Source organism: Ptychodera flava, chromosome 16, assembly GCF_041260155.1.
Source record: "Ptychodera flava strain L36383 chromosome 16, AS_Pfla_20210202, whole genome shotgun sequence".
Taxonomy (NCBI): domain Eukaryota; kingdom Metazoa; phylum Hemichordata; class Enteropneusta; family Ptychoderidae; genus Ptychodera; species Ptychodera flava.
The window spans coordinates 5,840,845-5,867,576 of NC_091943.1; the positions used below are offsets into that span (position 1 = coordinate 5,840,845).

Consider the following 26,732-nt stretch of genomic DNA (forward strand, 5'->3'; position numbering starts at 1 on the left):
GACATACAGACGTACAGACATACAGACATACAGACATACATACATACAGACATTTTCCTAGCCTATAAGAATAGCTTCCATTGCCATATATACATATGGCTATGGGAGCTAAAAACTCAATAACCACTGAGCAGATTACATGAAAAATTAGCATGTAAGTACTTTGGGCTGACATGCAATGATTGTGCACATCTTGGGTCAGTATCTTGGACTTGCTATTTTTCATGAATTTTTTTGTAATTTTCTCCCATTTTTGGTCAAAAAATCTTCTTCTCTGAAACCACAAGTCCGATTGATTTGAAACTTGGTATGGAAGTGCATAGGAGTGACCTTTCCCAAATTTGGGCAAATCGTGGTGAAATTCGCGTATTTTTAGTTTACATGTCCATAGACTCCCATGTATAAGACAGATCTCCATAGACTCCCATGTATAAGGCCACGAAAAATAAAAATTTAGTTTCTCATTGTATTCATATTGCAAAAAGGATGCAGTGACACAATTTTTAGTCCCCACGGATGAAGTCCAGTGGGCTTATAGATTGGGTCATGTCCGTCTGTTCATCCATCTGATTTTTTGGCATATAGGGATTAATTAGCAATATAATTTTTTTTTTCAAAATGTCATGTGACCTTGATGACCTTTGACCTTGATTATACATATATATGCATATCTCAGTAACCACAAGTTCTATACCCTCCAATTTTGATAGGATCTTAAGATGTCACATCTTGTACCTCATTTATAATGCGCATATGTATTTCTTGGCTGGCCAATACTGCTAGAGGTCTGATCTTTTTTCCCGATTTAGAACCATAACTTAGACATGCCTCATGTGTTTCAAATTGGGAACAACGACATAGACCTATGTGCCCATAGATCTCAACATATACACTCCAGTGATACTTCTTAATGACCACATTTTCCTGCCCCATCAAGACTAATACTCCTATTACAAGTGGGGACTATGTCATTGTAAATGACTTGTTGAGTTAATGGTTGTATCACAGTATTCGATATATCTAATTCTGTATTTTTTCATTTTATATTGTGAATAAATACATTAAACATATTTCACTGTCTCCAGTACATTACATTTAAGTATTTTCACTTCATGCACTTTATCCCTTTCACATATGTTCAAATATCTGACCAGAGAACAAACACTAATAGTCCAGGATGGGAGCTACAGTGTCATTGATGCTATTTTTATAATATTTACTGGTAAAGTTACCTTCAACAGAACCAAGACCATTTGTCACAAAGTTGCTTAACAATTTGTTCCAACAGACTGTAATACATTTGCCTAGGAAAAGTGATCGGAATAGCAAAAGCCCCGGAAAAGCTGATATCATATCTGATCAAAAGGCAAAGATGGGAAGAAAAAGAGGAAGGCAATCCAAAGTGAAAGTAGAACACACTTCTTCAACAAGTGGTAAGTCACTAGGTAGTGAAGTGTCTGATTGTTTTTATCAACTTTTGAAAGATTTGATTGCCACATACAATTCATTGACACCAAGAATAGCTTTTTGTTGTTTTTTTCTCGAAATGAAAACCTGCACTAAAGTGAGTTATTTCTAGATTAATGTTGTGATCGGCTGAAAATAGTGTCATATTGGAAAAATTAGTCCATGTTGTGTAAATGATTAAAAGCATGATGATTTTTGTTCCCTGTTTTAATTGTTTAGATACTGTCCCGTATGAACCGTGGTTTAGATAACTTCTTTGTCTTGCTCCAGGTAGTTACAGCTATATTGTATAGATGGATGAGCAGCTTACTGTCACCTGTTCCAATTTTGCTATAGTTACCATGGAAAGAGAAAATCTAACCAATCACAGATTGTAAGTGGGTGGCTTTTTAAAAACAGCGCCCTCACATGGGCATTTTGAATACCAAGGAACGCCCCTTTGACTATATATGGGGATATTTAGATTGCAGGTGACTGTATACCTTTAACATGGAAGTGCACCAACTGTAGTCTTCTTTATAAACACTGAAAAGAAAAGTTCAGCTGCTGAAAGACAAAAACGGGCAGTTTTCTGATGTCATTATGAGCTCAGGTGCTGCCTGATGACATTGTGATGGAATACATGTCTAATGCAAAAAACTAAAGAAGATACGAAAGTTTCGTGATTATTGTATGGCATGAAACTTTCAGTCACAATAGAATACATAATTTATATGCTTTTTAGTCCCCACGGACACCGTCCGGGGGGACTTATAGGTTTGGTCATGTCCGTGCGTGTGTGCGTGCGTGCGTCCGTGCGTGCGTCCGTCCGTGCGTGCGTGCGTCCGTCCGTTCACGCAGATATCTCAGAGATGCCTGGAGCGATTTCATTCAAACTTGGTACAAGGATTAATTCATATGTCATACAGATGCACGTCGATTTGTTTTGTGATACGATCCAATATGGCTGCCAGGCGGCCATTTTATTACGATTTTTTCATGTACAGAGCCATAACTTAGGCATGTTTCAACTGATTTTATTCAAAGTTGGTACAAGGACATTGACCAATGTCATAGATATGCACGTCAATTTTTTTGGTGATACAATCCAATATGGCCGCCATGCGGCCATTTTGTTACGATTTTTTCATGTACAGAGCCATAACTCAGGCATGTTTCAACAGATTTTATTCAAAGTTGGTACAAGGACATTGACCAATGTCATAGCTATGCACATCAATTTCTTTTGTGATACGATCCAATATGGCCGCTGTGCGGCCATTTTGTTACGATTTTTTCATGTACAGAGCCATAACTCAGGCGTAACTCAACCGATTTTATTCAAACTTGGTACAAGGACATTGACCTATGTCATGCACATGGACATTGATTTGTTTTGTGATATGATCCAATATGGCCGCCGTGTGGCCATTTTATTACGATTTTTTCATGTCCAGAACCATAACTCAGACATGTATCAAGCGAATTTATTCAAAGTTGGTACAAGGAGATTGACCAATGTCATACATATGCACATTAATTTGTTTTGTGATACGATCCAATATGGCTGCTGTGCGGCCATTTTGTTATTATTTTTTCATGTACAAGCCATAACTCAGGCATATCTCAACCAATTTTAATCAAATTTGCTACAAGGACATTAACCTATGTCATACCTATGCACATTTATTTGTTTTGTGATACGATCCAATATGGCCACCGTGTGGCCATTTTATTACGATTTTTTCATGTCCTGAACTACAACTCAGACATGTATCAAGCGAATTCATTCAAAAGTATTTTTATCACAGACCTAATGAAGAGGACTCTATCCTCTCTGAGGACCTGTAATCAAAGTACCCATTAACAAGTGGGGACTGTGTCATCAACGATGACTTGTTCAATCAAATTTTCAGTGTTGATGACTGCTGTAAACGTATTCTATTGTATCAAATTTATTAGTACTTGTATCTAATATAATGTTCCATGTCATTCTTCTTTCAGACAAAGTAGAAAGTTTGATGGTGACACCAAATGACAAAAGTCTACCACAAAAGACATCAAAGTTGCCAAGAAACAAAGAGAAGAATGCTGCCTGGGTTGACAAAGCTAATGAAAAATCTGTATTGGAGACATCACAAGAATGTATGGATGTTGAGAGGATAGAGAGTGAAACAAGAGATGGGACAAATAGGTATGTTTGTCTGTTGAAACACTGAGAAAATCTTGAACTTGGACAGTGTAAAAGTTCCCAAATGTTTACTAACAAATGATACAGACACACAATCTATTCCTATGGCCTTTATTGTTATGTCAACCAGTTTGAATAATTATGAGTTGATGTATTGTGTCGTAACATCATAAATCAGTAATGCTAGTAATATTTAATATAGGATATTCGTATCAAATTCACAGATTCAACTATTGTGTTTTACACTGATATCTGTTTTTTTTCATATTGTGTTTTACATGTACTTCCAAAAACATTCTACAGTGCTGTTTTTAGTTTTCAGGTTCTCAAACAACTCACCAGAAAAAATGTTCTGCATGAATACTTTTCTTGTGCAGAAGTTTTTAATCTCTTTGAGAGATTTACTTTTCTTAAACTGTTGACATATTCTCTTTTTTATCTAAAACTGGTCAGACCTGGTTGGTTATCACATTTTGCTACAGGCTTGTTCTTGCTGCAGTATACAAGGCTTTACAAAATTGTAATGTATAGTTTTGATCTTCTTTCCTCATTAGACAAGAACTTGTTCAAAACAAGCCAGAAGATGGTGATGAAAGTGACTTTATTTGTCTGTCACAAGTGTCACTTTCACAAGCAGTGAAATATGTTCCCAAGTTTGGTAAGAAAAGAAAAATGCCAATGACGACAACACAAGAGCCATCGAAGCGAGCAATGTCAGTTCACCAAGATGGAACATCAACAAATGAGCTTAGTGAAGTTGTGAAAACTGATGAAGACGAAATCAACAATAGTGGAGAAGGTGAGATAAAAGATAGTGAAGGAAAGATACCAAGCAAATCCAACATGGAAACAGAAGAAGGAGAAAAATTAACTGAAGTAGAATCAGTCAAAACAAAGGCAGTGTGTTCTGATGGCAAGGAGCTGACTAACTTTGATGAAACAGCAAAAATAAGTTATGATGATAACAATTCAACAGAGGGGAACCCTAGCAAGGATGAGAAAAGATTTGAAAACAGCTCTCCACGGCAAAATTCCTGCCCTGTGTCATCTCAGAAGTGTGTATTATCACTGGACATGGACGGTCAAAGCTCTGAGAAATGCCATTCATTGTCAGATATCCATGATGTGTTGGGAAATGAAGACCAAACTGAGAAGGTGACATCACAAAATGAAGATATATAACAAAAGATCAGAACAGCAGTGAAACCAGACATGAGTGTAATGAATTGAGAGAAATGGTATCAACTAAAATCAAAGCTGTAGCTGATATAAATGAAAAAGAGGTTGTCGATGAGAAATCCAGTGATTCCATACAAGTGACTGAACAGCGCCCCCAAGTGTTAAAAGATTGTTTCCCTGAGACGAACAGTAACTTTCTCAACCATTATCCTACCAATGGTAGAATTTCAAAGAATGGCAAATCAGACATCAAGGTTCGTGTACCAGCTGAAGAGACCCCCAAGATGACATCTTCCCCTGCAGATACCATTCTGAAGGATATTGGTAGAGATGGGCAACTTCATAAAGACATGGAGTCCTCATCATTTGAAAAAGAACCTCACGTGAAAACTGAGGCAACCCTGGTACTGGATAAAGTTGTTGAATCAAAAGCTGGTAAGCTGAAGTAAATGTCTTTAAAAACCCTGTTTTTCCTGAATATTGTAGTTTGTGATGAATGTTATTTCTCTCAGAAGACTGACACAAGAAGAGCAATCAGTTAAACTTCTTTATCTCTGTAGTTACATGCACATAGTTGATGAAGATGAAGCTATGAAAATAAAGATGTAATTACAAAAACATGACTGTTTGCCGATTAATGCTATTTATTAAATATACATTTTATTTAAGGAAAATATTTTGACTCCCATTCTCTGTAACAATTCACAGACATATAAACATTTGTTGGAAATGGTGTGACCTGTGAAAGTACATGTTAAAGTTTATTGAATGTTTTCATTCAAATTTGGAATGTTTTGATATTCCTTGATTCAATTCCGTGTCAAAATGTACAATAAGTGAAATGTCTGTGAGTCAAACACACAATGTCCCTCTAGATTGTGTTCTGTGGAGGTAGAATGTGCCTCAGGGACTGATTTTCAGCACAGCAAATGTTTGCTATACTTTGCTTAGATGCTGTATGTACTAATTTCTGAAGTAAATGAAGAGTTCACCATCTTGTTTTTGTAAAAAATCAAAAATTTAATTCCTCATACAATTCACATTGAATGACTGTCAAATATTGGTAAAATTTAGGTAATGTTTGTCTGTAATACCAAAATTGGCATGGCAACCTTTGATTTCTGTTCTTGATTTTGAAGAGAATGATTTATCCTTGATTCAAATTATCCTTAAGGAAAGTTTGAGCAGAAGTTTAGACCTTAAAGTTGCCAGGTACCGATTACCATAACTTGAAGATGTAAACGTTGACATCTTCACTGCACAGGATTTTGAAGCGAATAGAAAAAGTAGTGAAACATAGAATCAAATTTTATAAAAAGTTCATCCCTTTCAGATCTGAATTTCTCGTACCTTACCAAAGCTAACCCTGTATATATAGGGGTTTAGGCCTGAAATTATTATTACCAGTTGTCTTTTTGAAATTCTTATTTGTCAGATTCAGTAGCAGATGTTGTTGTTGATGACTTTATGGATTTCACAGACTCACAACTTTGTAGCATCAATGAAGATTGGCATGTACCATCAACCAGGTATTGTGTGCATAAAATTATTCTTTGTGATTTGGATGTGAGATCACTTTTGTTTGTGACCACTTTTCATTTGGGCAGCATTCATACCGGTATAGGAATATGCTTCTATAATTAAGCTCTTCATACAATTTAACTAGTAATGAAAAACAACAATGATAACTTGAACTTTGACATGATTTATTTGACTAAAGGGATTTTTTGATGACTGGTATGGCAGCAAAATACATATGAACCTTCATGAGCTGAGTGGCACTGATTGTAATTGTAGATTGGCTATAGAAAACAGTACTACATACCATGGGTATGAAATTGGTTGCTATAGATACTAACCCAAATATTGTCTGTTTGGACTTACAACTTTTTATTGCTGTAGCTTGTGATTGGCACTGTTGACGTATTTATTGATGGTTTTATCCGTCAAATTGGCAAGACAAAATACTATTTTCTTTTAATTTTGACAATACTTGTACATGTGATTTCTGAAAGTTGTCAAAACTATTGTCTTTATTTTGTATATCAATGACAACACTGTTGATAAGCTCTTCTTTAAATTATTGATGACAGTGAAATCAGAACACCAGCTGCCAATCATGAAATATACAATCAGTCTAAGACATTGGCACCAAGCAGCACAGAGCAGCCATTCTATGTGACCATGCCCAGCACACATCCTAGCCGTAATGTCAGTGATGAACAGGCAACACAGAAATTAACAGGATTAATTGAAGAACTGGCTGCCATAAAGTAAGTTGAACTAGCAATTCTGCAGTGTTTGTTGCTTTTCTAACTACTCTTGGTTTTCTGATTATGATACAGCTGGTATAATGACACAAAATTTGAACAATTGAAGACATGTAAAAGGAAGTGATTGTGAAGTATTTGCATATAAAGCACCGACATACACTTCATTATTATTAACTTTTATTGCTGACAAAAGATTTCTGTACACACAGCTACAGACATTGAGAGATTTTAGCTCTTAATCAATTAAAAGCTTTTAAACTTGAAAGTTCAGTATTTTTGAGACCATATTCTTGTGAAGACTGGTTCATTGTGGAGAATACATTTTTTTTTTCCTTCTTCTTTTTTTATTAATTGTTGTCATCAGCAAAAAAGCTTGTGGAGAATACATGCCTGACTTGGCAACAGTACTTAGCATTGTGGTCTGCATGTCATTTACATCAGTTTTTTTCTTTCACTGTGTTAGTTCCATGGTGCTTAATGCAAAGAGAGAAATGGACGCCTTCAAAAACAAGACGCCTTCAAGAAACAACAGCAGAAGTTGACACAACCCAGAAGACAAGCAAACCCCCCAGCTTTGACAGGAAAAGGATTTCAGAGGAGCCTTGGAACCAGAGGGTCTCTTCCATGATTGAAAATGAAAATTCAAGACATGGCTTGCTGGACGAATTAGCCATGAGCAAACAAAATCATCAGTTTGTTAAATTAATTAATTATCATTGTAAATCAGGTATCTATGACTCTGTGTTGACTTTAATCTTGTTACATTAAAAGTTCACATTAAGTCCAGTGTATGGAAGGACGGCCAACTGCATTACTGAAATCTTGCAGCTATCTAGCGATACAAAAGTTGATCTTCTAGACAGTAATGTGCTGTGATAGTGGCAGAATCTGCAGACATATGTTCCCATAAGAAATTTACCATCTGAGTAGATCTTTCATGGAAAAGAAAATTCAGGAAAATATGACATGCCATAAATACCCTTGACAGACAATGTATCCTGGACAAGCATGTCAGCTTTAATATGGTTTACCACTCACCGTGATTCTCCAGATTTCCAAATCTATCATCCCTGACAGTAAGTCATCTGTGATTTGTTTTCCAATATATTAGGTATGGTTTCTTTAAGCTAGCTATAAGAGTATCATTGCATGAAATAAATTTTAGCATGGAATCGCTCAGTAGAGTTTATATATCAGGGAATGAGAACAAGTAAGGATGTTGGATTATATATTAAGAAGTTGTACTTTATTTTCATGAAATGAAAGACATTCACTCGATAAATTACAAAACAGAAACACAAGAGCAGAAACGAAAATTACTTGATGAAAGAAACATCTTGAAGCTCTGAACTACGCCATAAGGTCAAAGTCGTCTCTCTGCAATGGAAGATGATACACATTGATGAAATATGAGTGTGTCTTGTATTTTGGTTTCAATGTAAGATTCTAACTGATGATACAGGAGGTGCACGGCAGCATTAAATTACCCCAGAGTGTGTATTTCACAGTTGGCAAGTGATTTGAAAAGGTTAACGATAAATTTTCACAAGATTCAGCGATGCAATAGAGTAGCTGATACTATGAGAACAGAGCAGGAGTCAGGACATCTGTAAATCAGTGTCTTTATCCATTCTCTCTCTGAATCACTCATTCAGTTTTTTCCTATTCTCTACATGTGTGTTCTGACCATTACTGTCAGAGTTTTGTTTCATTTCAAACTCCACACATCATCGTCTATGACACATGTAACTTGCAAAGTTGTTTATGCAATGATCCAATGTGCAAATTTATACAGCGGAGGTCATTGATGCTAATTTTCACTTATGTGTGGTATACCATATAATGACAGGCCCATGCAATGGATATAACGCTTGTTATGAGTATTTATGTGATTGTGTATTGTTTATATATCTCTTCCATTTTGGGATTGTTTTACTGTACTGAAAATGTGTTCCTATCCAGCGTTTAATCATGTCTTGCTCTGTCCTCTGTCATATCATCAAGACAACATTCCAACTGCCATACAGTTGACATGTTCAGTCTGTTGTATGTATACAAATTTAAACTCTACTTTGTTTCCATTTCGGTGTTCTGAGTATGATTTAGAAAGTTCTCACGGCATAGCAAAGCATAGCGTAGCATCGCTGTGTGCTTTGCTTTACTTTGTATGACATTACTGTTCATAGCATTGCATAGCATCACTGTGCATAGCATAGCATTGCTGCTCCTCACTATTCATAGCATAGAAAAGCATAGCATAGCAACACTGTTCATAGCATTATTAAGCATCACTGTGCATAGCATAGCATTGCTGTTCATCACTGTTCATAGCAGAAAATTGCTACTCCCAACTGTTCATAGCATAGAATAGCATAGCATAGCATAGCATTGCTGTTCATCACTGTTTATGTAGCTGTGCATAGCATTTCTGTTCATCACTGTTCATAGCATAGCATAGCATAGCATCACTGTTTATATAGCCTAGGATAGCATTGTTGTTCATCACTTTCATAGCATAGCATAGTATCACTGTTTATAGCATAGCATAGCATTTCTGTTCATCACTGTTTATAGCATAGCATAGCATAGCATAGCATTGTTGTTCATCACTTTCATAGCATAGCATGGCATAATATCACTGTTTATAACATAGCATAGCATTTCTGTTCATCACTGTTCATAGCATAGCATAGCATAGCATTGCTGTTCATCACTGTTCATAGCATAGCATAGCATAGCATTGCTGTTCATAACTTTCATAGCATAGGATAGCATCACTGTTCAGAGTATAGCAAAACATCTGCTGTTCATAGAAGAGTAAAGCTGTACATATTGATCACAAAGTTATTGATATTTTTATTGTTTTTCACTTTCTGTGAGTACACTCACTCTGTCCCCAGCATACAAAAAGTTAAGAAAGTGACGATGAAAATTTATACCTCATTGCTCAAGGTATCCTTAGGGGTGAGCAAATCGACCAGCCCAAACTTATGGATTTGAAGTTTTTTTTATAGCTGGAAATGTAGTTTTGTGATTGCATGGGATTGGGGGTTCATTAAGTTGTAACTCAAATGTTGATTAGTGGGATGAGGCTGGCCTGATGATCTTTTTTGGTGACATGAGAATGATCTGTTCAACCCTGCCTAGAGTATCAGTACATAACCTTACCTCATCATTGTATTCCATGATGTGTTGTCTAATCTTTGATGTGTCTGTCCATGTCACAAAGTCTTCAAGATTTCTGGAAATATAGTACACATTATATCAGAGTTTGGAACACCAAGCTGAATTCTGAGCAATACAGCTATCCATTGGGATGTTTGATCCATGCATTCTGAGCTATCCAGCTTATCTATTGGGATTTTTAGTCCATGTAGGAAGATTGCATGACTGTAATGCACACCATGTATGTTGGAAATGATGAACATGTTTTTCAGAACGATACATCTGTCATTTCAAACAGTCAATTTCTTATCTTTTTGTGAAAAAATGAATGAAAGTTGAAAGCCAAATGATTCTTAAATGTAAAATATTTCTGTTTCCTCAATAGTTGAGACTTTGAAAAGCCTTGTCTAAGATTTGTAAATTACTCAATCTTTTGTTGAGTAGTGTGCTGTTCAATGTTTGTTATCAAAATGTTTATGTAATTGAGCATAAGTGACAATATCAAACATGAACCTTTGGATACATTGAGAGTAGAACGATTCTCCTGGGGTACTTCAGCTATGTATTCTACATGAAACCTTGATGACCCTCTAGGTTACCGGTGATTAATGCAAAATGATGTCAGTGTTCAATAATCTTCGCATTCACCCATACAGTTATGTGAAAATTGCATCAACACTGGACACTTTTGACTGTTGAGTGAGCATCAGAGAAGTGTTGCACTTGTAACTTAAACACATCAACCCATCATCGTAGACTGTAGAAGCAATCTTGCTTCTTCTGTCTATGCCATTATCAACTGTGTTTAGGATTTGACAAAATTTGTCGACTGATGTAACTTAAAGACTATGCATGTGAATTGACACATATCCTAGTCTCTGAAAATACTGACTGGGAGCTATGCAAGCTGGCTTACAAAAGTTTCCATAATAGACATCACAGAAAACAACATGTGTTCTGCAGTGTTTGCAAGTCTTTGCCGAAACAACAACTCTGGATTTGAGCGCCGGAGGCATGAAAATTTGGAATACAATGAGCTCATTGGAGGGGAAACAGATAACCTGCTTCCGTCTGTGTTTACTGTGCATTAGGGTTTTGTTAATAACTGAGTGTTAAACCAGTAATGGTGGAGGTACTTCTTTTACTTCAGTTCTTTCACTGAGAAAAATAAAAATAACAAGAGGTTTAAATTTTGAACTTTTTGTTGATGCTGAGATAATCTTGTATACTAAGAGGAGCAGAAGGTCAAAAAAGCTCTGGTTATTTTCAGTGTTCTGCTTTTTGGAACAGACTGCACTTCCAATGAACATTCCATGAAATGACACGTGTCACGAAATGTCTCACTGTTTTAGTCCTGCACAATATATAGCGGTTTTTGGATGTAAGTGATGGTACACATTTTACATTGCTCTATGTATGTGTATTTTGATTTTCCATTTGAACTTTACCTTGTCACAAGAAATGCTGGATCTGTAATGATATCTGGCCCCACTCTGATGTGTCCCTGCTCGATGAATGTGATGGCAGTTTTTAAATTCTGAGCCATACGATGTCTCACCATGACAACAGGCAGTCGTCTCCTACAGAAAGCAGATGCTGTAACCTTTTCACACACTGCTAAATTCCCTTTTGTTGGTATAAGTCCCATGCTGTACCTGAAATGATGGAAAATGGAAATCATTGTTCATGATTTCTGATGATCACATAAAAACTACTTTCAAAAGGAAGCATTTCACTTAATAAATTTTGTGTACACTTTATGTTTAGAGCTTCTTATGTACATCAAAAATCTATCAAAACTTGATCAAAATATCTAAATTATAAAGATTCAAAAGTTGTTGACAAAGTCAGCATCTTTTGATCAAAGTTTTGTCCCTTTATTTTTGAACATCTGCTTGGAGCATGTTAAGTCAATTGTGATGTTGACTGTAGATTAGTTAGTACCCTGGTAAAATACAGAATGCCTGCATAACATAGGCTGCTGTGCTAACAGATCTTGTTTCTCTTGCAACATTGTTAAATGCTGGAGGTCATGCTTGGCACTATAATGTGAGATTTTTATGGTTTTCCTTAAAACATTTGCATCAACATCTAGTGTGTTTTTGTTATTCTTCTACACCTAATGTCCTTAAAGTTGTGTCCTAAATTTGGACAGACATTTATTTCTGCATGCAAATTTTATCAGTAGATATGGTTCTTTTGAAATCAGTGCTATCATCAAACAACTATGCTTTCACTCAGCACGTAAAAGTTAAATCAGAAATGCTTTCGTACGGTCAAGTACAATGTTTATTATTGCCTGTAAAATGTGTGCAATGGATATGATTATAAGCAAACCCCTAATCTTATTCCAATTTCAAAGTCTGTAGAATAAAATAACCTGAAATGACCTGAAAATTGGGACCACTGTGATTATTGTTTCACATTACCGGTGTATACCCTTCAGCTTCATTATGTCGTCGTTTTCTTCCATGTTTCACAATAGAAATAGTGTTCACTTTTTACTGCTCTCAGCAATCCTGGGAAACTCAAAAGTTTGGCCATGTTTTTGACACAAAAAAGTTAAATCTTGTTTTGCATACCTCTGTTGGAATTTGGATGAGGAAGGTATGGAATTTGGATGAGGAAGGTATGGAATATTTTGAGAATATAAAGATCTCACGTATTGTTTGATAAAATATTTGTGACAAGTTTTGGAATTATGTTGTTGCATGTAACATTTTTCCTGTTACCTTTTAGTCAAATCAGTCTAATCAACTATTGTAATTGAATATAGTATTTCATATTAAATATGTGTTAGCAAACTTTTTGTGTCTTTGAATAAAATTTAACCCAGTCTGTTTCGGAATTTACATTTCATGTTATCTTTCCTATGGAAGAGTGGTCTGAGAGAATACTGTGTGTTCAGTTTTTGAAACTTCACCTCATACCAGTATATCACAAAAAACACCAAACGGTATGACACAGTTAAAGATTTTCAATTTTTAACTGTCAAATGTAATTGTTGAATTTCTTAATGCAATTTATGCTCCTCTCTTGGTATTGCTTTTTTTGAAAGTTAGATTTATTCACAAATAAACCAATAATGTTTCACCATCTACCTCAAGCATTATGTCCACATGACTATTGACATCACTCACTGTGTCATTATCGGAAGGGCGCCCCCTTGAGACATGCAAATTATTTTGCCCTGTTTGCATTGCATGTTGTGTTTGTGACATGGGGCCATTAAAACTGAATTCAAACGGCACTGAAAATTACAGAGTTGGCTAGGAAGGATTGATGTAATAAAAAGCACATGATTGCAGTTGCATTTTGGTGATAATTCTGCAGCCATTACTCCAAATATGTAGCAATCGTCTGTCACAAGATGAATTTGCAATACATATCTCAACTCAGGTTCCATTCAAAATGCATTGAAGCTTTCATGACAAGTCTTTTTTTCTCCAAAACACTTCATTAGTTGAGTAAACATATTGCTATAACACATACTGCATTATCTGAGACAGAAATTTATCTTGTCATAGGCGTTAAAAAAATCAACTCATCATATGGTAAAAGCAAGCAAAGTGAATTTAAAGTTATCATTTTACACCTTTTAGAATTGCTCCTAATTCCATCCAATTATTTCTTAACATGAAGTTTACCCTGTGGTGAGGTTACCACCAGGTTGTGATGACTGTGACAGGACTGATTCTATTTGCTGAATTCTGGTTTGTAAAGGTCAAACCACAAGGCTGGAACAAATTTAGAATAGCAGTGTGCCATGCTATGCAGAGAGTTGTCAAATACTGGGATATACGACTTTGCACTGGTTTGTTTTTTCTGCTACAGAGTACTAGTGGGTTCCTCAAATGAAGATTCTATAAAACAGGTACAAAATATAAAAACAATCCAAAGGAAAAAATGCTAGAATTATATAAACTAATAGAGGATATATCCTTAACATATATATGAATATGCATACTTCTAAAAACACTAAGAACATGTTAACTTCTGCATTCTTTATGATGACCTTCCTAAGACAGTTCACCAAAGTTCAGTATGATTAATTTAGGTCCAGGCACTGTCTGCGTTTCAGTCGTTTTGATGTTCATTGCAAAAACTAGGGTAGAGAAGCTGTAATCCCATGAACACTTGCACCTGAAATTAATATGTAACAAACAACTTTCTGATGATAGCTCATAAAAATCTCATCAAGGCTTTTGACAAAGAAAGGTTATGACTATAAAATAATAAACAGAGTTATTTGATAGGCCGGGCTAGGTCTGGTATAAATTTTCATGATGTACTCCATCAATGTCCAGGAACAAATGGCAAAGGTGACTTAGTACGCACACTCTATCATGAGTCAGCGAGTGCCGCCACTCGCCAGACAACCCACGACTTTATAAATAGAAATCTGAATCGGCTACTTAAAGTTTAAAAAGAATATCAGATAATGTGTTACACTCTGTTTAATGGACAATTGGGTTTATGTGTTTTTGAGTAACTTGTCAGTGACTCCAGTAAGTTCTCAAGTGTTCCTGTAAGTTGCAAATCTGATGTCATCCGACAAATATTCAAGTTCTCAACACATACGGTAATATGCCATTACAATGTATCAGTGTAATTAAAACTGCATACATCAATAAAATATCTTTTAAAAACCTCAAATATGCATGATCATTAATATGATAATGGATGACATCATGGACATTTAATGAGGAAAATCACTGGCTTTTGAAGCGCTTCATTCATGTTGCTAAGAACCTTCTCAAAATCAGCACAGATATCAGGCCAAAAATGAGAACAGCTTTTCTTCATGGTGACATGTATTGATCTTGACTTTCAGCTCAGCGTTCTTTTTTGTTTACTTCGGAAACTTAAAGATGCATAAAGAAAAGATGGCACGAGACCAAAAATATCAATATGTGTCAGCTTGCACCTACAGACACATTGTTCAGTTGTGAGCGATGACCCTGATATTGCAGTCATCTTGCTATGTACATTACAGCTGCACTGAAACAGTCCTTTTCTGTCTCTTGTTAGATCCCAATTGCTTGAAAGAATTGAAAACTAAAAATGCCACATCATCTTTTCATGAAACTAGGATAAGGAACTAACCCATAGTTTGGGGGTGTAACAATGATAATGCATGGCACATATATCACAACAACACTTAAACCTGCTCCCCCCTAGTTCCATGTAAACAGGTCCACAATCACCATGGATAACAATTGGTTTGGTCCAAACCATGGTAGTAAAAGGGTTGAGCTGAGGTTTGCAGCTGGTAACAAAAGTTGTTGGCTCTTATACACACGTTCATGGTGTACATCAGAAATTACACACCATTATCTCTGTCAGAGTGGTTAAGATATCATGAAGTTTTAATAGTGGCCCTAGTGTTTAGATCTGACCAATACCAAACAAACGCAATGACAAAAAGAAAGTTGAGTTTGCTTCCATTGTTGAAAAATTGTTTTTCTTTATAGAATACTGTTAAAGAAGCGTAATTGCACTTGGTCATTGCAATGCTATTGATACTTTCACTGTCATGATAATTGCTGGCCTTTCAGTTTAAGCTGTGCTTGTACGATATGGTGTCTGTGACTTTGCAGTTCAACAAAGCCATTCATTTGTGAAGTTTTGCAGGAGCTGCTGCGATGTGAAATGATGGATGAGTATTTGTATGTCTATCACAGATTTCACATCATATCTACCAAGAAGATGGTTTAGATATGGCTATAGAAGAAGTAATATCCCGAACACTCCAATACCTGACTGAGTACATAGGGTACGTCCTGTACACCCATTCTATCGAATCCATTGGCGATTAACTGAAGTTTGCAGCTGTACAGTTGAGACTTATGAAAACCAAATAAAACTTATGTCTGAATGAAGTGTCAAAAAAAGCAATGGTAAAATGGAATGGACTTTTGTCAAGAAGGTCTCAGAGATGTTGCACATTGTAATGAGTGTACATCAACTTTGCCTGCCAGATGGCATCGACCATTCTTTGTTTCCTTGGCTGAAATCACAGCTTTTAATGTAGTATGTGACAAGGTGTACTAAATTATGTAAAACTACAGGGAATAATTGTACCTTTAATGAGATAAGGACTGCATACAGCAGAAGTGACGCGCTGTTCACAGACGTGCAGAAGGTGAATGAATATCCAAATCAATTTGCACATCAACTAATAATCCAAGAGATGCCTGCTGTCTGACACAGCGTGACCAATATATAATCCAAATGTTTATGCTATCCCAGGGAGCATTCTGAACGCTGGATTGCACAAACTTGGTGATACCTGATACTCCTTGGTACAAATCACCCATGACAACAGATGGAAAATCGCCTTGACGACAAACAGCACAGGTCTGTCCATTTCATCCTCAGGCCAATCAGCATGCTGAGAGATGGTGCTGAATTGACCAGCCAGCTATGAGCAGCTGTTGCTACGGCCAGTCAACATCAGTGGCATATTTTGTCATCAGTTGGCGGTATGTACTATTATTAATGAAATTCTGGAGCTGTTGGGAGTGGAATGTACCCCTTGACATCAAGGTTCAGAGCTGAAAACCTAAATCCCTGTAGCTTGAGAAAAAACATGGCAAATATTCGATCAACGCAATGCTGCATCAAGCATCCAGGAGAAGGGAAAGGGCTTCATGCATGAGCTAACAGATTTTAATTTGTCACACACAGATATGTAAGATACAAGATGATCATAGCATTGCTAAGTGTTTGGGTGATGTGATCCATCATTATGTCTATACTCCATGCCAGCTAAGTACCAACAGAATCCAAATGCCTCAATACACACCATGCTTTAATAGCAGACCGATGGATTCACCAGGCGTACAAGCTCGGTAATATACGATACAACTCTCCATACAGTACACTTCTGAAATATTTGTGGAATTTACAAAGCAGCGGTAGTGAAGACTTGTTTGTTATCTCATTGGAATACTTCTGATGGAAAGCAGTCTTTCGTTTGAACATGTCAAGGTATAAGATCATGTATCAAATCATGGCGACTTGAAATATTATCTGATATTAATTTACATGATTGTACTATTGTTATGTTTAGTAACTCATAAAATATTGATTTTAATAATGGAATATAATTAAATCAATGGAATCATATAACCGAGATGAATTGGTAGTGTTAATTGACAACATAATTGAGTTACAGCATTACATGAGAGGTGAATGTACAGTGCAAGTCATTGGTTTTCAACTATACATTTCCACAAATGTGAAAGCACAGAGTACAAATTTGGCCTTAGCATTTACATCAAGTTTTATTCTCGTTTGATTTTGAACTTTTTTGTCGGGTAAATAACAGCTATCACTTTAGGCATGATTGTTACAAATTACTCTGTTCTGGTGGCAAAATTTGAAAAAAAAACCCTGGTCAGTTGGTTACATGTGATACAACGAATGATCATTTCTATACGCTGGAAATGATTTTATCATTTGCTGTGGCAATCAATAGTTCAGTTTCAAACTTCATGTGCATTTTTCAACTTGCATCATATAACTAGCAACTAGCAGGGATGCAGAGCAATATTACAATAAATGTGAGAATTTATATATAAAATCTACCTATCTGAAGATCGCGTGTATGCGTGAAACTCGAGTAATAGGTACCAAACATACTTGATGTGATCTCACATTTATTGTGTGTGTGTGTGTGTGTGTGTGTGTGTGTATATAAATGTATATATATATATATGAACATATAATATATTCAGATTCTGAGAAATATATATACACATATACACATATTGACGAATTTCTAAAGAGAGGCTAAGAAATCTATCTATTCCCCTAGTTTTAAAAATAATCAAACAACAATGGATAAGGTCAGATCATCCTATTAGAAACGCAAATTTCAGTAGGCTATGTTAAAAAACATCATTTCAATTTGCCAAGCAAATAGATCTGCTGGAAGATCAAATCTTGGGTGTACCTGTACAGCATTGAGACAACAAAGACACATGTACCGGATAGTTTAAGGACTGTCGGACAAGAGTTTTGCCACTGCACCTCAAAAGGCAGGTCAGCTACTAAACGTTTGTCAGTACATAACTCACTGTTTGAAAGGTTAACATTCTAACATCTGGAGGCAGTGACGATATCGTTGTTGTCATGCCAACAGCAGCACCACACATGACACTGCGTGTGTGGGGATGCAGCCGTAATGTTACAGTGGACCCTAGCTGGCTCACTACTTGGCATTTTTCCAGTCTGGCATCTGTTAAAGTAATTATCAACTACTACCTTAAAAAGTACATGTGTGCGTGTCAGGTCGTACGCTGAGCCAAATTAGTCCAACAAGGACTTACTTTACAATGGACTCAATGGTGGCCTGATGTACTCTGCAATCTATATTTTGAAATTATAGCACTTCATCCTCCTACTAAATTAAAATCAAACTAGTAGTGGTGGAACAACAAGCAGTTGGAAAAACAAACGGTCGTATTTTATTTTCAATCGAACCACATTGTACGTTTTCATTGAAAGAAAATAGCATTACAGAGATGCTGTTGTGAAAAGTGTCACATGTTTACAGAAGTACATGTATCTCAACCATTTTATCAAAAATGTGGTCACATTCAACCTGGATGACAATATTGTAATGCAAAATAACCACTTTCTTTCCATCCCTCTACACTAGACACCAGCATCACTTTTGACGGCAACCTCTTGAAATACTAGGAGGTGTAACTAAACACAGGATGTCACTTAAATCTTAAATATTTATCACCATCTACATCAAACAGCCTCATTCAAGACATATTGGTTTGTGTGTAAATAGGACACTGATGCACTGAGAAAAGATCTTTTTTCGGTTGTTGTATGAGACAGGAGGGTGTCCCAGTCGGCTGCATCGTCTTGATTGATAACAGTGGCAAAGCTGGATGTGTTTTCAGTGTACAGTGTGCTACACCAGACCCAGAGGTGCTGGTTATAGAAATCTTTTAACTGCACAGTTACGGTACACTTTGATTGAAATCCATGGTTTTCAATACGGTGTTTCTATGTATAATGAAACGGCTCAGGGGTTTATTATAATTATTGTACGATTAGAAAGTAATGTGCCATTTTCCATGTCCGTAACTGTATTTAGAAGACTATGACTTTCTGGCATTGCCACTACCAATGGATACATTCACACACTGGTATCAAATCAAGACAAATCCATCCAGCATTGTCACTACCAACTGATACACACTGGTATCAAATCACATCAAAACAAATCTAATCTAATCCAGCATTGGCACTACCAATGGACACATCCACACATTGGTATTAAATCACATCAAATCTAATCTAATCAAATCCACCATTGGCACTACCAATGGACACGTCCACACACTTGTATCAAATCAAATCAAACCATATCAAATCAAATCAAGACTAATCCATGCAGCATTGGCACTTCCAATGGATACATTCACACACTGATATCAAATCAAATCTAATCAAATCTAATAAAATCCAGCATTGCCACTACCAATGGATATATCCACACATTGGTATCAAATCAAATCAAATCTATCCAGCATTGCCACTAATGGATACATCCACACACTGTATCAAATCACATCAAATCAAATCTATCAAGCATTACCACTTCCAATGAATACAGTCCACACACTGTATCAAATCAAATTAAATCAAACCTATCCAGCATTGCCACTAATGGATACATCCACACAATGGTATGACACCAAATCAAAAATAGCGTCAATGACACTGTAGCTCCCATCCTGGACTATTTAGTGTTTGTTCTCTGGTCAGATATTTGAACATGTGTGAAAGGGATAAAGTGCATGAAGTGAAAATACTTAAATGAAATGTACTGGAGACAGTGAAATATGTTAATGTAATTATTCAGAATATAAAATGGAAAAATACAGAATTAGATATATCGAATACTGTGATACAACCATTAACTCAACAAGTCATTTACAATGACATAGTCCCCACTTGTAATAGGAGTATTAGTCTTGATGGGGCAGGAAAATGTGGTCATTAAGAAGTATCACTGGAGTGTATATGTTGAGATCTATGGGCACATAGGTCTATGTCGTTGTTCCCAATTTGAAAAACATGAGGCATGTCTAAGTTATGGTTCTAAATCGGGAAAAAAGATCAGACCTCTAGCAGTATTGGCCAGCCAAGAATACATATGCGCATTATAAATGAGGTACAAGATGTGACATCTTAAGGTCTAATAGCCTATCAAAATTGGAGGGTATAGAACATGTGGTTACTGAAATATGCATATATATGTATAATCAAGGTCAAAGGTCATCGAGGTCACATGACATTTTGAAAAAAAAATTATATTGCTAATTAATCCCTATATGCCAAAAAATCAGATCTCTAGCTCTATTCGCTTGCCCAGAATTAGATGTGTACATAATTAATGAGGTAAAGCGTGTGTTGTCATAAGGTCTCCCATCCTACTAAATACAAAGGACATAGCACTTGTGGTTACTTATTTATTGACATAAACATATATTTTAGGTAAAAGGTCATCGAGGTCACATGACATTTGGTCAAAAAATTTCTCTTCTATAGTTATCCCTATATACCAAAAATCAGACATCCAGCTCTATTGGCTCGCTCAGAATGAGATATGCGCATAATCATTGAGGTACAGTATGTGGCGTCATAAGGTGTCCAATCATACCAAACATGAAGGGTGTAGCACTTGTGGTTACCGAGTTATGGAAAAATATGTATATTTGAGGTCAAAGGTCACCGAGGTCACGTGACATTTTGTCAAAAAAATTGTTTGCTAAGTTATCCCTATATACCAAAAATCAGACCTCTAGCTCTATTGGCTCCTCAAAATTAGATATGTGCATAATTAATGAGGTACAATATGTGGCGTCATAAGCTGTCCCATCATACCATACATGAAGGTGTAGCACTTGTGGTTACTGAGTTATGGACAAATATGTATATTTGAGGTCAAAGGTCACCGAGGTCACGTGACATTTGGTCAAAAAAATTGTATTGCTAAGTTATCCCTATATACCAAAAATCAGACCTCTAGCTCTATTGGCTCGCTCAGAATTAGATATGCGCATAATTAATGAGGTACAATATGTGGCGTCATAAGGTGTCCCATCATACCATACATGAAGGCTGTAGCACTTGTGGTTACTGAGTTATGGACAAATATGTATATTTGAGGTCAAAGGTCACCGAGGTCACGTGACATTTTGTCAAAAAAATTGTATTGCTAAGTTATCCCTATATACCAAAACTCAGACCTCTAGCTCTATTGGCTCGCTCAAAATTAGATATGCGCATAATTAATGAGGTACAATATGTGGCGTCATAAGGTGTCCCATCATACCATACATGAAGGCTGTAGCACTTGTGGTTACTGAGTTATGGACAAATATGTATATTTGAGGTCAAAGGTCACCGAGGTCACGTGACATTTTGTCAAAAAAATTGTATTGCTAAGTTATCCCTATATACCAAAAATCAGACCTCTAGCTCTATTGGCTCGCTCAAAATTAGATATGTGCATAATTAATGAGGTACAATATGTGGCGTCATAAGCTGTCCCATCATACCATATATGAAGGGTGGTAGCACTTGTGGTTACTGAGTTATGGACAAATATGTATATTTGAGATCAAAGGTCATCAAGGTCACATGACATTTTGTCAAAATATCCGAGATATCTGCGTGAACGGATGGACTCATGGATGGACGAACAGACGGACATGACCCAATCTATAAGCTCACTGGACTTCATCCGTGGGGACTAAAAATTGTGTCACTGCATCCTTTTTGCAATATGAATACGATGAGAAACTAAATTTTTATTTTTCGTGGCCTTATACATGGGAGTCTATTGAGATCTGCCTTATACATGGGAGTCTATGGACGTGTAAACTAAAAATATGCAAATTTCACCACGATTTGCCCAAATTTGGGAAAGGTCACTCCTATGCACTTCCATGCCAAGTTTCAAATCAATCGGACTTGTGGTTTCAGAGCAGGAGATTTTTTGACCAAAAATGGGAGAAAATTACAAAAAAATTCATGAAAAATAGCAAGTCCAAGATACTGACCCAAGATGTGCACAATCATTTCATGTCAGCCTAAAGTACTTACATGCTAATTTTTCATGTAATCTGCTCAGTGGTTATTGAGTTTTTTCAATTTTGACTGTTTTTACATTTTTTCACTTAATTTGCATATTTTTGGCAATGACAACTTCATTTGAACAAAATCTCATCTACAGCCCATCATCCATGTACACACCAAATATCAAGATGAAATGTACAGCGGTTTTGGAGTTTTTGATGTTGACGGACAGACATACAGACATACAGACATACAGACATACAGACACACAGACATACAGACATACAGACATACATACATACAGACATTTCTCTAGCCTATAAGAATAGCTTCCATTGCCATATATACATATGGCTATGGGAGCTAAAAAGTGTGATGGCAGTTTACTCTCGGTACTGATGTTGTTTTTCTACCGGTTCAAACACAGTGACAGTACCAAGTCTGACACATGATCTGCACCAAGATTTATGTAGTCACACGAGGTGTGTCACTTCGATGTTGGTGAATGAAAAAAAAAACCATAGTAAATTAACAGTTTTTGAACTTTTGTCTGACGGCTAACAGTTCATATGTTATTATGTACGCAACAATGCCAGTGCAAGTACCAGTATACAATATGTCTGATGTGAAAAATATACTATCGTAGGGTCTGTCAGGTAACTTGTGCAATTCACATAGCTTTCAAACAACTATACTTTGTAACTCTATTTGCTTGTAAAAAGACTTAACAATGGATGATAGATGTAATCCTGATGGGCATGTTGGATATTTTACACTACCGGTATTTGCTGTACATCTCTGAGGAAAGATTTTACTGTTGCTATGGGATAGCTATATGCAAGCATCTGTGTGCCTTGCAGAGTTGCTGCAATGCAGGGACAAATGCCAATGGTAGTTGTAATTGGTTGTTGAAGTGATTATGGTTTAATACCAACTATTATTGCTATAATGGTGGCTTATATATTGCTATCCCTCTGATTTTGTATAAAATCACCGTCATATGATGTTGGTGTAACAATCGCTGTCACATGATGTTGGTGTACCAGATGTTGTCACTTCCATGTTGGTATAACAATTGCTGTCACTATGATAGTGTTGTATCATTTGCTATCACTGTTATTGCGATTTACTGATTGCTGACACAAAGATTGTGTTGTACAGGTGTGCATCTCTGAGGAAAGATTTTACTGTTGCTATGTTGCTATGTTGGTGTAGCGATGCAATCACTATGATGTTGGTGTGACAATCGCTGTCACTATGATGTTGGTGTGACTATCGCTGTCACTATGATGTTGGTGTGACTATCGCTGTCACTATGATTTGGTATGACACTGTCACTACAATGTTGGTTTAACGATGCTGTCAATTGATGATGATGCAATAAATGCTGTCACTCTGGTGTTAGCATAACATGTTGTCACTACAATGGTGGCGTACTATCAATCATTGTCACTAAGATGTCGGTGTACCCATGGTGTCTCTATGATAATGGCAAATTGATGCTGTTACTATGATACTGGTGTAGCGATGCTTTCGCTATCATTGTGTGTAGCAGTTACTATTATCACAGAGTGCTGATTGCGATACTATGATTGCGGTTTAATAATTGCTGTCAATATGATGGTGGTGAGCCCACAACACTGGTGGCATGCTTGCCAATGAATGTGATGGTGACATACAACTCCTATAGCAATGGTGGTGGTGTTAGTGATTGCTATCAATGTCATGGTGGCGTATGAATTACTGTCATGTGATGACTGTGTATAAACCATTACTTGCATGTCATGTGATAATGGAGGCAGAATTACTCTTGAGATTTGCAATGTGACATTATTAGATTCTTCTTTCTGCTAGTCTAGTATGTATATGTCTGTTTCTTTTTGTGGGATAATACAGTATGTGCCACATTAACTGCGCAGTATTGACACTAGACTGCAAACAGTATTGTAGTATTCACCAAAATTGTCTGGAGTACCATCTTTGCATCTTGGTCACCCTGTAGGCTGTACTCTTTTTTTTCCATCATGAAAAAGTAATATTATATTTATCTTTTCTTATAAATAGAAGGATGTGTATATGTGTATTCATGTTTCTGTGTCTATGTTATTTCAGTCTGAGATGACTTTGATTGAAGAAAGAAGACCCAGCAAAGTGATCTACAAGATTACATTATCCTGTGGTATGTGCTTTGCTGTCAAACCCTGTATGCTTTGCTTTCCAGCCTTAATACCAGATGGAAAGCATTGAATCTGTGACCCAGAAAAGGCCAATTGCATTATGTAATCCATCAATTTCTTAATCAAATAGAAATCAAAGACTTGATATAAGCTTACAGCATTCCAATCACTGAAACAAAGCATTTCTCCCATCAAGTTTCATGGATGGTTAGAGTGTGGTTTAGGAAGATGCCATCTTACACCGCTCTACTCCATGTTATCAGCAGCTGGCAATGGTTTGGTGATAAGGACGGCACAACTACCAGCTCAGGAAGTATACAAGATTGCTGATGCCTGTGTAGAAGTTGACAAGTCTATGACCCCACCATTCCTCAGGTCGTGGTTTGCTGACTACTGGTTTCTAATTTCTGATATTTATATAAACCAGTAAATCAATCTACCATGGTTTCATGTATGATAAACAATCTTCAAGGTATAGGTACAATAGTTTGTAACTTTCAATACTATCTGCATTATTCATATTACAAAAGGATATTTTCTTTTTTTTCTAGGCGAAGTATATTGAGACATAAAGCGTTTATCTACCACTAACTAACTGTATGCAATGTGAGGCTTTTGCTGTTATGTGAATTTCAGTCCAGACTAAAAGTAGGTTGTATTGACACGGTGAACTCTGGTCACTTTACTGTTGTGATTTTTGAAAAACTGCATTTTACAGACTTGCAAATACATTAGATATTACAGCTGACGGCGCTATAAACTGTTTATCTAGTATTTAAAATCTGCTGCTGCAAATACTTCATCTATAAATGATACTTAGTTCAAGAACACAAATATATAATATCATTGAGACGTACCAGACTCCAAGGTGCAATGGTGTTCAACCGCAAAATAACTTCATACTATGAAATCTTTCACGTCTAACATGTTGATAGACTACTTTCAAGGGCTCATTTGAAACACCCTTAAATAAGACACAAAAAACTTTTTTATGGGATACAACTGACCCTCCTTATTCACAATGATCAGATTTAAGGCACTCCTTGACACGTGCTCACTCAAATGAAATTTTTATTTTTTCCTGTCAGTTGCGTGACTGAACTGGGAAATGAGCGGCCCGGTTCATTTTAGGAAAATTTTCACTAACCACCTTATCACACTGATTGACTACTTTTAAGGAAATGTTGAATTGGTGAAGAGAGGGTTTCAATTCTTTCTGATATTCACAGATTTTGGTTGTTTTTGCTCACCACTGGATGAGGGGTTTGACCGAACATTTCTTTCAATGATGCTGTTGGTGCTATCTAAATGGAACCGGATGGGTGCAGGGGTCAAGACTGCAGAGTTCCAAACACATGTACTGACAGCTTCAGTAAAGGGCTGATTATATTAAAGTCATCAAAGTCTGCCTACTTACAATGAAAATGTTGCAACTCAACAGAGCAGAAATGATTAGCATTCAGCAACTACATCACTTCTCATATCAGCTCTGAAAACAATGCTTTTCCTTGACTTTTCGTGTTCAGTGCTGCCCCTATAAACTTAAGCTCCGGGTCACAAATCCGTTGGGAAAACCTAGTGAAGTATGGAAAGCTATGGAAGAGTGACTGTGCGTGTGCCTAAGGGCTTTCAAAACAAATAGAGATGTGCATCTCATCCATTCAACACTGTCTTCATTATAACACTTTTGTGCATGATTACTCCTCAAAAGAAAGTGAAAATTTTTGGCTAGCTGGGAAAATATTGATACTTCTGTGTACGCCGATTGAATAAAAATTTTGTGTAGAAAGGAAATGGAGAAGATTTATACCAGTATTTTGTTCACAAACCAAAATTGTCCTGACAAGACCTACATCAATGGTGTATTATCATAAGACCATTGATGACCAAAAACGAAAAGCTCTTTGAGAATGAACTGACAACACGCACAAGGACACATCTGAGGAGAAGTCAAAAGTCACCAGTTACCAAGCCGGGTTTCAGACTGTGGAATGTGGCTTGACAAAACCATGGGCAGGGATACAATAAATCACAATGCTGGAATATTATTGTCCAGGTATGTCACAGCATAGTTTAGCAATTATGTTTTCCCAAGGACAATGGCGAAATGTCAATGCATTTGAAAAATGTTAAACCATGCCCACATTTCACTTATGATAATAATGATCCGGGGATTTTTCATCGAAT

General features: G+C 36.5%; 2 protein-coding genes across 2 annotated transcripts in view; one reads left to right on the forward strand and one right to left on the reverse strand.

The window, feature by feature from the left end:
* Window positions 1–4,194: 4,194 nt before the first annotated feature.
* Window positions 4,195–8,290, forward strand: LOC139152627 (uncharacterized). The gene is made up of 4 exons (XM_070725875.1): window positions 4,195–5,251; window positions 6,252–6,345; window positions 6,910–7,089; window positions 7,553–8,290. Exons 1-4 carry the CDS (start codon window positions 4,873–4,875, stop codon window positions 7,629–7,631), a joined length of 732 nt encoding a protein of 243 aa, XP_070581976.1. The 5' UTR covers window positions 4,195–4,872; the 3' UTR covers window positions 7,632–8,290.
* Window positions 8,291–8,308: 18 nt separating this feature from the next.
* Window positions 8,309–26,732, reverse strand: part of LOC139152628 (U3 small nucleolar ribonucleoprotein protein IMP3-like) — a 50,540-nt gene continuing 32,116 nt past the window's right edge. The window contains exons 3-5 of the mRNA XM_070725876.1: window positions 11,703–11,909; window positions 10,258–10,330; window positions 8,309–8,466 (exon numbers count right to left, since the gene is read on the reverse strand). Of these exons, the coding sequence (XP_070581977.1) occupies window positions 8,440–8,466; window positions 10,258–10,330; window positions 11,703–11,909 (307 nt within the window). The 3' untranslated portion in view covers window positions 8,309–8,439. The remainder of the gene's footprint in view (window positions 8,467–10,257; window positions 10,331–11,702; window positions 11,910–26,732) is intronic.

Excerpts from the sequence above, each read along its gene's own strand:
- LOC139152627 (XM_070725875.1), top strand. The coding sequence starts at position 4,873 with ATGGTATCAACTAAAATCAAAGCTGTAGCTGATATAAATGAAAAAGAG. Across the intron at positions 5,252-6,251 it reads AGTTGTTGAATCAAAAGCTG|ATTCAGTAGCAGATGTTGTT; the intron begins GTAAGCTGAAGT and ends CTTATTTGTCAG. Across the intron at positions 6,346-6,909 it reads TGGCATGTACCATCAACCAG|TGAAATCAGAACACCAGCTG; the intron begins GTATTGTGTGCA and ends TATTGATGACAG.